The sequence below is a fragment of the Bicyclus anynana genome, chromosome 8 (assembly GCF_947172395.1).
Source record: "Bicyclus anynana chromosome 8, ilBicAnyn1.1, whole genome shotgun sequence".
Classification (NCBI taxonomy): Eukaryota; Metazoa; Arthropoda; class Insecta; order Lepidoptera; family Nymphalidae; genus Bicyclus; species Bicyclus anynana.
Window position 1 is genome coordinate 11,101,837 of NC_069090.1, and position 14,356 is coordinate 11,116,192.

At 36.0% G+C, this 14,356-nt stretch overlaps 2 protein-coding genes across 2 annotated transcripts; one reads left to right on the plus strand and one right to left on the minus strand.

The window, feature by feature from the left end:
• Positions 1–1,530: 1,530 nt before the first annotated feature.
• On the minus strand, positions 1,531–5,329 carry LOC112048404 (vacuolar protein sorting-associated protein 29). Its single transcript, XM_024085921.2, has 4 exons — positions 5,169–5,329; positions 4,763–4,954; positions 4,019–4,254; positions 1,531–3,842 (listed from the first exon to the last, which is right to left on the minus strand). The coding sequence occupies exons 1-4, from the start codon at positions 5,169–5,171 to the stop codon at positions 3,725–3,727; spliced, it is 549 nt and encodes a 182-aa protein (XP_023941689.1). The 5' UTR covers positions 5,172–5,329; the 3' UTR covers positions 1,531–3,724.
• A 555-nt stretch (positions 5,330–5,884) lies between these two features.
• LOC112048403 (egalitarian protein homolog) lies at positions 5,885–10,182 on the plus strand. Its single transcript, XM_024085920.2, has one exon. The coding sequence runs from the start codon at positions 5,991–5,993 to the stop codon at positions 8,559–8,561; it is 2,571 nt and encodes an 856-aa protein (XP_023941688.2). The 5' UTR covers positions 5,885–5,990; the 3' UTR covers positions 8,562–10,182.
• The last annotated feature ends 4,174 nt before the right edge of the window (positions 10,183–14,356 follow it).

Sequence of the window (14,356 nt, forward strand, 5' to 3'; positions counted from 1 at the left end):
AACTGCCTCTAATATTGAGACTCGATAAGCAGGGTACTGCTTAATTATTGATAATAGACTTATTAATAGATTTTTCCTTATTTAATAGTGTAAGATTAAGGAACATGATCATGCACACGTAGTGCGGTGGTTTCTTAATAAGTCGAGTTTCAACACTTTCTGTAAAAATAGTTACCAAAAAATAATAACTTGTTCAGTTTGCGTAATGTTTGACGTACTGGTACGTGCGTTGCAAAACTACGTAGTGGTTGCTGTTTATAGATAACTAGCAGACGCCCGCGACTTCGTCCGCGAGAAATTTAGTTTTTCACAAATCCTGCGGGAACCATGAATTTTTCCGGGATGAAAAGTAACCTATGTGTTAATCCAGAGTAAAATCTATTTCTATTCTAAATTTCAGCTAAATCGATTTAAAATTTCATACAAACTTTCATCCCCTATTTTATCCCATTGGGGGTACAATTGATCAAAATCCTTTCTTAGCGGATGCCTACGTCATAAAATCTGCGTGCCAAATTTCAGCCCGATCCTTCCAGTGGTTTGGGCTATTCGTTGATAGATCACTATGTCAGTCAGTTACCTTTGAGTTGTATATATTTTAGATAATTACTTTTAACAATTGCCTATGTGGTACTGGGTTCGAATCGACGGGCTTTCTTTTAAGAAATGTTTATATATGAGCCGTTATAGCCCAGTGGATTGACGTCCATTAATACTTAATAATGATGATGACAATCGAGTTAACAAAAACATGGTCATAGAATAGAAGAGCTCTTTCAATTTTGTGTCGGACGTCTGCAAAAGTTAGTCGTCTGTCGTGTCGTGTCGGCTGCGACAGACGGCTCGACTTTTTGACGACTGATCCGATTTCGATGATAATTTAAATACACATTATTTAGGGAAACACAATACAATTTGTACGATACACAAAACAAATGGTATACAGTTTGTGGGCAGATAGTCTTTCTTAAATAAAATTACCTATAAACTTTATTTTGATTTTATTTAGTCATGAAGCAATTAGGTAGATACTTATGTAATTTGGTCCTAAAAAGTAACATTAATTGACATGCATATTTAAAGTTTAACGATTATTACATTTTAATGACTTACCTACTTAAAATGCGAATATGAAGCGGAACAAAAGATCTATAATAAATGGTCCACCTAATTGAAATAATCAAATAAGTTTTCATTTTTACCTGATTTTAAAAAAGGACATTTGTCTTCAACCCTTACGCACGTGTCAGGGTTTTCTAAAAAAATACTGACCTATTTTGGATGGGGCTTTCGTTATTAAATGCATATTTATATATTCAAAAAAACGTTTATAAAAGAGGAGTACCTACTTAGTACCTATATTAAAGAAAATATTTAAAAAAGTGAAATTTCCTAGTCCATAATTATCTCCGAGGGAAACTTTGTAGTGTAGGTCATTAACATGGGCAAAAAGATTATAACGAAAAAGAAGTAAGTGACTTTAAACAAATAATATTTTAACTTATGTTAGTTGTATAATAAAAAAATTCGTATAATCAAATATTTTTATTAATACAGTAGGTACATAATAACATCATGATTTACATAATAAATGTTTTAGTTAACTAAATAATTACCAAAAAAAAACATACAAAATAGTATGCCGTGGCTTTTACACATAAGTATTAAATACATACGAGTACTTACATACTAAAACGTTGATAAAATGCTCTGAAATATACCTACCTACTTATTAAGTTAAAATTAACAGATCACAAGGATTATGTGAAATATTATAATAAGATATTCTTAAGCCGTACATTCACTATTAAACAGTGTTTCAAATAGGTATATAATGCTAGCAAATTAAAATGTAATATTTTCATTTGTTAACTTATTAAAATTAAAGAGAGACGTGATAGCCCAGTGGACATAACCTCTGCCTTCGATTCGGAGGACGTAGGTTCGAATCCTATCCGTGGCATGCACCTCTAACTTTTCAGTTACGTGCATTTTAAGAACATAAATATCACGTGTCTCAAACGGTGTAGGAAAGACATCATGAGGAAACCTGAGAATTGTCTCAATTCTGTGTGTGAAGTCTGCCAATCCGTATTTGGCCAGTGTGGTGGATTAAGGCCTCTCATTCTGAGAGGAGACTCGTGCTCAACAGTGAGCCGAGTATAGGTTGTTAATGATGAACTGACCTAAATGTGAAAAAGTCTTTCAAACACATTTAAAATATGAAAAAAGGATTTTCAAAATAGGGTCAATAGATCTAGAGATCCCCTACGTCACATATTTACCTCTGCATAATATTAGTATAAATAATTTCCATACTAAAGACCCATGTGTCTAAACTTATACAAATACTAGCGGACGCCCGCGACTTCATCCGCGTGGAATTCAGATTTTCACAAATCGCGCGGGAACCATGGATTTTTTCGGGATGAAAAGTAGCCTATGTGTTGATCCAGAGTAAAATCTATTTCCATTCCAAATTTCAGCCAAATCGCTTCAGTAGCCGCAGCATAAAAGAGGAACAAACATACTTACACACTCACACACACAAACTTTCGCCTTTATAATATTAGTGTGAAGTGTATTATATGTAAAACATTGTATATAATTGTTTACTAGTGAATATGTGGCTGAATACTTAATTAACCCAGCTGTGCCAAACTTTCAGTAAATTCTGAACATAGAATGAATTTTGTCACAGAAACTTACCAACTTTACTATACCTACATGGTCTTGAAGTATTTACTAGAAGTTTGACAATACTATAAACAATATACATACTGGTCTGGACCAAGGACTTGATACTAAGACATATTTAAACCTGCTAGCCTTTTTTCATTTTAAAATAAGACAAACCAACTGACAAAATGTTATCTACACACTATGACACAAACATAGAGTAAAGAATAATAGGCAGATAGAGCATACGGAACACGGCAGTCATGCAGTCATTCAAAATACAAATACATTTTCGAGTCAGTATGACACGAAGCGTCTCATCAGTAATTTCCAATATTATTGAAGAAAAATGGTGTCATATGTTTTTAAATATTTTAAAAACTGTTCACAAAAACTAAAAAAATAAGATGGAGTATTTTTTATAGGAAGTTATTGATTATTAGTCAATTATGATATTAGTTTACGTAAGTGTTACAGTTTGTTTATTGTACAATGGTGCGGGTGACAGTTCATATCACTCTTGAAAGTATACCGCGATTCACAATAATAGTACATTATTTTGAATATCATACAAGGGACTGTCACCGTACCCATGCTATCTGAAAACACTTCATATCTTAAAATACAAATTATGAAAAATGTTTGTATATGCTGATGTGAAGGAGCCGCGTGACGTTTTATGACGTTTTTATGAGTTTCACTGGCTTCATCGCACTTCTTGCATAGACTCATTCTGTATCATTCTTTATTCTGTGGTTACAAAATACAAATGTCATCCGGTGCCTACTCCGGTGGATATCATTAAGTATGTAGATGACATTTAGTCAATTGATTTGTTGTCCATTTCCATAGGTTATTAATAAAGACCATAATAGTGAATTGGCCAGCTGAAAGCTCTATGTGACATCTACACAAAATATGGCAAGTCACAATAAGCACCTTCAATGTTTATTCTGGTCCATATTCACAGAAGACAAAACAAATGAGATGTAGATCTAATAGTTTTGTCATAACCATGGTCCAGGGATTCTTAAATATCTTTTGGCTACGCTTTCTTGTACTCGATTCTCTCAACTTTGACTTCATCTCCCAGTAATTTGTACACATACGTCACAACTGTTGAACTCTGTATGTCCATTAACACAAATGATGGTGTGCCATTTCTGTAATAATAAAAAAAAATTATACAAATTATTTTTATCTGGAACTGTGGTTGTTAGTGCCTATGAATTAATGATGAATAATTAAAGACTAACTTCTCTCTAGATTATATGATGTTGTATTGAAAATTCACTGAAAAGTTAATTGTCTGTATTTTAAGATAATTTAAATTACTTACCTGTATAGTGGACTGTATGCACCTGTAGCAGATCCTGGATTAATGTAGAACTTATTCTCATGCTCGTAAGCCTCAAAGCGATGAGTGTGACCAGATATAAGTATGTCCACATCTAGTTGCCTCTGCACAAGGGCGAGGGACTCTTCATCACCCCATGGAACCACTTGGTGACCATGGATCAAACCAATGCGGAATTGACCCACTGTTATAACTTTTTGTTCAGGGTATGTAGAATTCTGTAATATTACATTTATGATTATTGGTTATAATATAAATTCTATTGTTTGTGATACACTTTTAGTAGCATTTCTTGGGTGCTTTAAAATTCTTTAAAACAATTGCTGAGCTATTAGTAGAAATTTGCAGAAAATAAAAATTAATCTATTTAGATTATAGAACATATCATATTGTAAAAACAATAAAATCAATTGTTAAGTTAATTGTTCCACCAGCCTTGCTAACATACAGCTTCCACACGACATCATACTGGAACTGGATCGCTTAGCGTTACATATTTGCCAGTAGGGTGGTAATTAACCACAGCCAAAGTGTCCACCAGCGTCCAATAAGAAAACCTCAATCAGCCCAGACGTTTCTTGTAAATCTACTGTGCATACCACATGTCATGCTTTGCTTTTGGATACATCTCTAGAGAGGTGAAACTACCATTACACCCATCCTTGGCAATGTTCTTGATTCTAGAGGACAGTACTATTAGCAGTCACAAGATTTTTTCCTACTAACCTCATCAAAATCCCCTCTCACTACATGGACATCACTTGCCAAAGTCTTCAAATAATCATAAGACTCCTTGGTACATAGATTACCAGTGCACAGTATGTGTTGTATACGGCCCGGCAACAGGAGCTTCTTGAATTTAGGCGGCAGACTGCTGCAGCGATGTGGAATGTGAAGATCTCCGAGAACTAGTACCAACTGGAAAGAGAAACATACTGGTAATACTAATATTATGAATCCGAATGTTTAGTAACTTTAATATAACGTAGAACTATTTCTTTTTGCGTGAGATTGTACGACAATTAAAGAACCTCAGCCTTTAAATCACTATAATAGATTGAAACGGCAAACAAGCACATTTTGTCCTGTGAAATCTTCAATCTCAAGGCTTATTTAATATTGAGGAGCTTACCATTATATCGATTTTTATTGTTCTTGCTTGAACTTTTCAAGGAGTTCTTTTAACCTATTTGTATTATGTTTCGTATTTCTAAATAAAATTGGGGTTTCTTTTAAGTAATAGGTATTTAATTTAGTGTTTACTCCCACTTTGACCAAAAGAAAGAACAATTTGTCACTGTCAATCAAAAGTCAAAAGGCAAAACTGTCACATTTGACATTCACAACTCCCAGTCGCTGTCGCTGGTTTAATGGATAGCCAGAGAAAAGTAATTGAATAGGTAGGTATATTTTTAGCTTCATTTTTAATTATTAATATTTTCAGTACATGGACAATTGACAAAACATAGAGAGACTTGATTTAGTACTATGGTTATAAATATATACTTTTCCTTTATTATTTACCGAAGAATAAGCAAGTCTTAGAAATGCAGGAATGCAAAGCTGCAACAACGTTTATTTATAAGAACAAATTTATCAAAAATTATTGCCATTTACTGAATTTGAAAATGAATAAAAAATATTTTTATAATATTACAAAAGCCATTATCTGTTTATTATTTAGAAGAATATGTATTTATTTATAAAAGTACTTAAAAATCCTGCACTGATCATAAAGATTTAGTATAGTTATGCCTTCTTCATAATTTACATTTATAACAAAAAAATATACCGTTGGAATCTATAATTACATGTTGTAACACTTGAATAAGCACGTCACTTTCCTCTATTGTCTCTTCTCGCGTCAGAATTGAAGAATTTCATGGTGTTGTGGGTGACACATATACGTAGAAAATTTTTAGTTTAAGACCACATTGGCACCAACTGCGGGGAAATGGAATCAATGGAATATGAGCTCGCTAGAAATCTTACTCTATTGTTTTTCGTGGAGCGCCTACTCGATAAAGGCGAGCCGAGAACGTTGCACGATCTTTCCTGCCAGTTCGGTGCCAAGGGTTTCACGAAGGAGATGCGTCAGATCGCTGGCGGGTCGCAGTCGGGCCTCAAGAAATTTCTAGCCCAATATCCCGCGTTGTTCAACATAGACGGGGACTATGTTGATATCAACACGTTTCAAAGGCACCTGAGCGGCGCTGGCGCCTCCTCCAACACCGACTACATCGAAGAAGCCAAGGAGTACTTCGCGGGCAAGATGATCCAGTACGGTGACGGGACCGAGGTTCCCATCAAAAGTCTCCTGGGACACCGCAGCCAGGCGTCCCCACAGGTACGACACATTTCGGGTCAACGCATTAAAGAGTTTAAAGATTTTCTTTTGAAGCACCCGGACACGTTTCAAATCGTCGACGATAATGTTATTCTAGTCAGTGAGAATCATAGAAGAGATAATGCTCACGGCAATGCAGAGCATTTCCATAATTTACCTGTAGCTAACATAAACACAGACACTGCCCAACAATTGTTAGATTATGTTGCGCAGTGCATTGAAGCAAAAGGTCCTGTTATGGTGGATCAACTGTTTCACTTGATTGTGTCCCGCTTCCCTCAGGAATACTGGTACCAGATGTTCAAAACGCCAGCAGACTTGAGTGCATTTTTAAAAATATTTTCGGACAGCTTTCACGTGCAATCTAATCTTGTAACACTCATTAGCAAACCAAAAATACCTGTAATGTATTTAAATGCAAAAACGAAAGTTAAGACTGACCCACCAAAGCAAATTGTTGAAGAGAAACCTGTCTCCCCAGCTCCACCTGTGGCGGTGAGTCCGATTCCATCAGATGGCATGAGAAGCCCTGCACATAGGATCCTCAGTCCCGTAGAATCTCCTCGTGTTCAACAAACACACATAGGAAACCAATCACTCAAACAGAGGATAAATTCTCTCGTCATAAAGAATTTAGCTGAAAATATGGTTAGGGATAGGGTCAACAACCATTTAAATGCTCGTGCCTCAGAAGAGACCAATGGTATGGCGAGTTTAAGAAACAATATGATGGGTGAGGCTTGGCGGCAAAAAGTGTTACAAAGTGCCACAGTCATAGCTAACATTAGAGAATGTTCTTCAATTGTCGACAGTATTATGAATAACAAACGTACAACGAAGAACATTGTCTCCTTTGACTGTGAAGGTATAAATCTGGGATTAAAAGGTACACTGACACTGTGTCAAATTGCAACAATGAATGGTGAAGTTTATATACTTGACATTATGGCATGTCCGGGTATGGTAATAGAAGGAAAAATAAAAGAGTTGTTAGAGAGTGAAAATGTTATTAAAATTATTCATGATTGCCGAAATGACTCTGTCAATTTGTATAATCAGTTTGAGATTACTTTGAAAAATGTGTTTGATACCCAGGCGGCTCACGCAGTGTTACAGTTGCAACAACAGTGCGTACCAGTGTACAAAGTTAAGAATCTTAGTCTTAATGCATTATGTGAGTTGTACAATGCTCCCATGAATCCAATGAAGGAACAGTTAAAAAATGTCTATCGTAGGGACCAACGTTATTGGGCGAGAAGACCATTAACAAAAGATATGATTATTTATTCCGCTTCAGATGTACTTTCACTTGTGAATCCTGCAATATATGCTTATATGTCAAGTAACATTAAACCTGAGAATCAACAACTTTTTGAGGAGTTATCAAATGAACAAGTCTTTATGCATATTCAACCCACAGAAGTAAAGTTAAGAAAGAGGCAAAGAAAAATTAATACTGAAGTTGGTGAATTAAAACTAAAGTTGGCCGAGTCAACTAAGAATATTGTTTTGAGTAACAGGGAAATTAGACTGCTGAGATATTTGGAACTTACCGAAGATGAAAAGGAAAAGCTAAAAGGTTGTCACAAGATTTCCAAAAAACTTGAAAAACTTGAAGCTATGGGCCAAGATAAGGACAGTGACTCTGATGAGGACGAAAGGGAAAATGAGATGGCCAGCTTAGAATCGAACCCTTCAGATTCCATATCATCACCGCACTCCACACAGCCTCCAAGCCTCACAGAATCAATGCAGATGATGGACGAGATATTGTCTGACACAAATATGGACAAAGTGGAGAAGATCAACCGTTTGGAAGCTATTCTTTCGGCGGTGGCTCCTCTAAGTGGCGAACTTGAAGACAAATTCTCACAGACAATGGAACAAACCATACCGCTGCTTAAAAAAAAGGATTGGTCAAATTTAAGGCAGATTTTGAAGATGGAGGATATGGGCAGGAAAAATTGCTCTTGCAAATGCCATACCGCCAATTTTGACGACGTCAAATACAATGATCTCAATGAATACAAAACCGCGGACGCTGGGTCCCAAACATTAAGCACAGGGGACATCGTTATTACGAGAATCCACTTCAGAGAGGAAGACAAAGTCAATGAGAGAACTCTCGACGCCTCCCCTCTGAGCAAGAGGTTGATAGGTATCAATAACATGTCTTGATGACGCTCAGACTACAATTCTGTTTCCATTTTTCTGAGTGCCACAGTTTAATTTCGTTACTATGTCTGATGTGATCAATTATGTTTTATATAGTTTTTAAGTTGAGAAGTCTAGCTAGAATCCATAAGTGGGTTTACGGCCTAGTTTACCGGGTACACGTTAGCGGTGTATTTGTTCAAGATTGAATTAATTATGGCAGTGAGGACATGCATTAATCGAGTGTATTGTAAAACGCCCACTCCGTGCCGTCTGCTCATTTGAGCGGAGACTCGCGTGTAGATGTGTACATTCGAATAAATGCAACGGTAAATCGCATAATACGGCTACTTAATTCCTTAATATGGAATTGTCAGTATCTGCTGTATATTTTACTTTATACTTATAGTTATTTATTTGGCTATTGCCGAAACATCCGAACTTGTATGTGATAGATTTATAACCTTGATTTTGTCTCGATCTTTTTTTTGCATTGTAAATAAGATAACATAAACATGAGATAGGTAGTTTACTGAAATCACAATGATCGAGTAGGTATCTTTATGGCGACGTGACGTTGTCGATAGTTTTAGCTACTATCTCGAAATCTATATCAAAAATGGCAATAATAGTTTTACAATAAACGTTTTTATTGTTCAAATATTTAACTAATGTTTAGATGTAGGTGCATTAGTGTTTATTATTATTATTATTACATAGGTTTAATATCAATGAGATATACCTACTGATAGAGGCGGTGCTTGGAAAATAACTTATTGTAGATTAATCATGTTAAATGAACTAACTACGATTTAACGTTTTTGTACAATAGTAAAGGTTTTTAAAATAATTTTGTGCCTTCGAGTCATATCCGACGGATGCCTTCGTAAAATAATATGTCTACTAATTATTTGGACGTGTAGCTTTTATACGTATTTAGAAATATACACATTCTTTAGATGAAATTTATTTATGAGAATATTTGTTGTGGTGTAGTGGGTATACAAACATTTTAAAAATATGATGTAGCATAAAAATGGCTATAAACCTAAATAAAGCTGCATCAATCGATGAGTACCTACTTAGGTGATTTCTAAGGATGTTGAATACTTTCGAATAGTTTATTTTTGTTTTAAATATACATGTTAAATACGTTACAAATAAGTGATATGTTATATTACGCTTCATTTACTAGTTGCTTATATTTATTAGCTTCAATATCTTTGTATGTATTAACTCGTCAGTATTGCCTTAACCCAAGTTTTACTTCCATTTTTTTGTAGATAAGTTATTATATTGTATCAATGAACTTATTATATCGGCGTCCATAGATAATCGATGAACTTTTTTTTGTTGTCGTTCTACTTGTGCCTAAATATTGCACAATTTTGATGAATTTTTTTTGCACTTTGTATTTTGCAAAATAATATCGCAGTGCCACTTGAACTTTTTAATTTATAAGAAGCATTTTTAGTCACAATAAGATGAATAACTGTTTGTTATTACTTATTGATCTAATGTTAACAAAAGTTACATTATTATTGTCAAAAGCCTAGATTTTCGGCAACTGAAATGTAGCAAATTATCCCTTTATTAATTTGCACATTGTTTAAGTTTATTATAAATAAAAGAAGTTATAAAACTATTTTGTTTTTTTATTCTCTCGTTTTGTATTAAGGTAAGCTTTTATAAATGTCGAACCTATCTCCAGATCATTAGGCACTACTTGGTCAAAACTGTTGTATCCTTAGGTACGTTCAAATCTAACCTCAATGCATGTACCTGTAGGTACCTACACATTGGGATTTCCATAATATTGGCCTTCTATCTATCTATAACTGTATATATCTATTAAAATCTGTTTACTTGTTTATATTTTGTAGGTCAAATAGAAGCCATAAATTACTTCATAACCATCCTTTAAAAATAACATTACTTTTAACATAATAGCTTACATTTATTTTAATCAAACTACCTCCCAAATTATTATCATAGTGCAACGAAGTTTACCAATACCAAAGTACAACAGGACTTAACGACATCGTCAAAAAATTGTCGGAAGGGAAAAATGTTAAATGTACCTATTAGCTAACAGCATTATAATTAGATGTATACCACCAGTAACACACTAAAGAGGCTTCAATCACGCTCTAATCCGATTATACCTATTAATAAATAGCGTAATCGGAAGCAGCTATTGCTATGCTATCCATACATTTAATAAAATCGTAAACGAATCGTGTCTGTCGTTATCATTAACAACCCATATTCGACTCACTGTTGAGCACAAGTCTCCTCTCAGAATGAGAGGGGTTCGGCCCTTGTCCACCAATCTGGCCGAATGCGCATTGACAGACTTCATAAATTCTCTGGTAGGCAGGTTTCCTTCACCGTCTGAGACACGTGATATTTCTTAAAATGCACATGCCTAACTGAAAAGTAAGAGGTGCATGCCCCTGACAGGATTTGAACCTACGCCCTCCGAATCGAAGGTAGAGGTCATATCCACTGGGCTATCAAATCACTGCAGTTAGGCTGCCAGTCCACCGAAGCGGAGCGAGGCAGCAGAGCCGAGATACGGAGAAATATTAACCAATAGGAATAGGATTGCACAAAATCTTCGCTCCTCTTAAGTGGACAGGGACTTGCGAGCTAGTTTAAAAATTCATATAAAACCGGTAAGCGGAGCGGGGTTAAATAAATTAAATTTAACATAGTCTGCAACTCCGCCCCGCACCCTCGCTCTATTCAGGTGGAGGCGATGCCTTATACCTATTATTACACAGTAAGCAACTCCGTTTTTCAGCCGACAGACAGCCGTTTTTCAGGCAGACAGCCTTATACCTATTGAATATTTTTCAAAAAATATGGTTTGTGAAATGATGGTAATCTACTCGTTTATGAACACAAAGTTAATCAGCCAGGACAGACTGGACGGGATGGGATAGGACAGGTAAACCACTTATTATACTCTTTGAGGTAAATTAAGACAAAATAAAGGTTCCGTTTTTGTACTACGTACGTTCGGAACCCTAAAAACGTGAAGTAGCGGGCTTCCTCTAGTTACTGTTGTATTAAAATATACATAATAGTGTAACATTTCTAAGTGGGTAGGATTAATCTTTGTGTGGAGGTCAACTTGATTCCATTCCGAAGTGATTCCAAATATGTATTTACTGCACATTGTATAAATACCTAGTTATTTTAGCCGCTACCTACATACCATAATTATAACTAAGAAAATTGTAGAAATAAAATTGTTCCTCAGTTTATCTCTATAGAGGTAAAGTTTATGAGGTTGTAGCGAGTTATCTCTAATTCTACTGAAACGATTTTATTTACATATTTTATCCGTATTCCTACTGGAACAGGAACTTCGTTGGTGAAATCGCGAGGCGTCTTAGTCTATACTATTATTCTACAGAGGTAAAGTGGTATTGTAGGGGGTAATCTCTGGATCTAATAACCGATTTTGAAAAATCTTTTACCACTAGAAAGCCACGTTATTTGTGAGTGTCATAGGCTATATTTTATCCCCATATTCTCACGAAAACAGAAACTACGCGGGTGAAACAGCAGGGCGTCGGCTTGTCTAATATATAAAATTCTCGTGTCACAATTTTCGTTGCCATACTCCTCCGAAACGGCTTGACCGATTTTGATGAAATTTTTTGTGCTTATCCGGTATCTATGAGTATAGGCCAACATCTATTTTTTATACCCCTAAGGGTAGGGTAGAGGTAGATGAAAGTTTACATCGAGTTTCACGTGGACGAAGTCGCGGGCGTCCGCTAGTATATTATAAAAATAAAGCATGAAGAAAGGGTAGCGTTACCAAAGCACGGCATCTATTCCTGTAATAAGCGGCCTGATTTCAACCAATCAAAATAACGGTTCGAAAAAGTTCATGGCCCGGTAGGTATAAATGACCTACTTTTCACGAATTCGTCCCTCAATCTAATTCAAGGAAAAAACACAACAATATCAACCTATTCTAGCGGCCCGCTAGAGGGCCAGTCCTCTCGTATTAAACCAGGAGAAGGGTTAAAGAGCTTAGAACTACCACGCTGCTTCAATAAGGGTTGGCGACCATAGGCAATACCGTCTTTACCACAAGGGCACACAGGGCCCCCATTCACAGGGAGCCCCGAAGGATTGGCAATCCTTCAGGATGTTGACTTTAAGAATATACCTATTACAAGATTTTGCTCAAAAGAAATCCCAAAAAAACCGTTATCGTAATCGTAGCCAAAAAAACAGCAGCATTCTAATATCATTAATGACATATTATATCATACTTAGTAAAAAAATTTTAGTAACGCTTATCACTATCAATGATAATGACCGGTACCTCTCCGAGTAGTAGGGGAGCCCGGGATGCTAATTTTGCAGTTACTAAAGCGTCATGATTTGAAGAATAAATGATTTCATACCTTTTTCGCTTTCAGTGGTATAGAAAAAAAACTAAATTGTTATATTTGCAATAATTAAGGAGATTATTTCCTTTAAAATAAGTAAAAGATCCGCAGAATACCCACTGTCACTGACAGCTCAGCTAGTCGCGAAGCTAAAGTGGTATTGGGCAGGGCTCGTAGTACGAAGAGCCTTTGGACGTTGGGGTCCCAAAGTGCTGGAAAGGCGACCCTGCACCGGAAAGCCCAGTGTTGGTCGACACCCCATAAGGTGGACCGAGGTCATCAAGCCAGCTGGGTACTGGCGGCTCGAGACAATTTTGTGTGCCGTGATAGCTCAGTGGAAATGACCTCAGCCTCCGATTCCGGACGGCGTAGGTTCTAATCCGGGGCGTGCACCTCCAACTTTTCAGTTATGTGCATTTTAGGAAATTAAATATCACGTGTCTCAAACGGTGAAGGAAAAACATCGTGAGGAAACCTGCATACCTACCTGAGAATTTTCTTAATCGAGTGTGTGAAGTCTGCCAATCCGCATTGGTGGACTATTGGCTATATCTTATATCTACCGATCCATGTAAGTTTTGGCGTGACTAATATAAAAGGGAGGTAGTTTTTGAAAAAGTGTAGAACACTTTGCTTCAGCTGACCAATTTGACCTTTGTAAAGGACAACAATGATATAACGTACGTGAAAGTATCGTCACTTCGTCACTAAATAAAATAGTAATGTAATTCGTCTATTAATTAGCATGCAGTCGGCATATTATGTAATGCTTGAAGAATTTCAACATTATGCACTACGAAGTATTTGTCATCGATAACGGCGGTCATAAATATAATGTCGGCTTGGTTCTTAACAATACGAGTAGGATAGTTAAGGATTTTGGTGTTTTGATGTTAAATGTCTATTTTCTAAATTCTACACGCCATAGACAAAAATATACAAACACAGATCTTTAGCGCATTGGTTGCTACACACAAAGTCAATAACATTAACATAACATGACCATTTATTTTATTATGCTTTCACTAAAGTTTTTCGTCATTAGTCTACTTTAATGGCCCAGATTGACAGGGCAGAAGCCTCCTTCATCATAATGTGAAGGTGAATTTAGTGGTTAGGCCCACCACGCTATTCTAATGCAGATTGGCGGGCTATGACGGGATGACGTAATCAATGACCGGTACAGACAGGATAATGTGATATTTGGGTGAGGCAGAAAGAAAAGCACAATATTTCATAGCCCAATGCAGATCTTTAACCCAGGGTCTCCTTAAAAAATAGATTAAGCACTAGACCAAAAAGGCAGTTGTAGGTAATCTTTTAAATATATAAAAATGAATACCTATTAATCTTGGTCACGCCATCACGCGTGAAGGGCTGGACCGATTTCACAATTGTTTT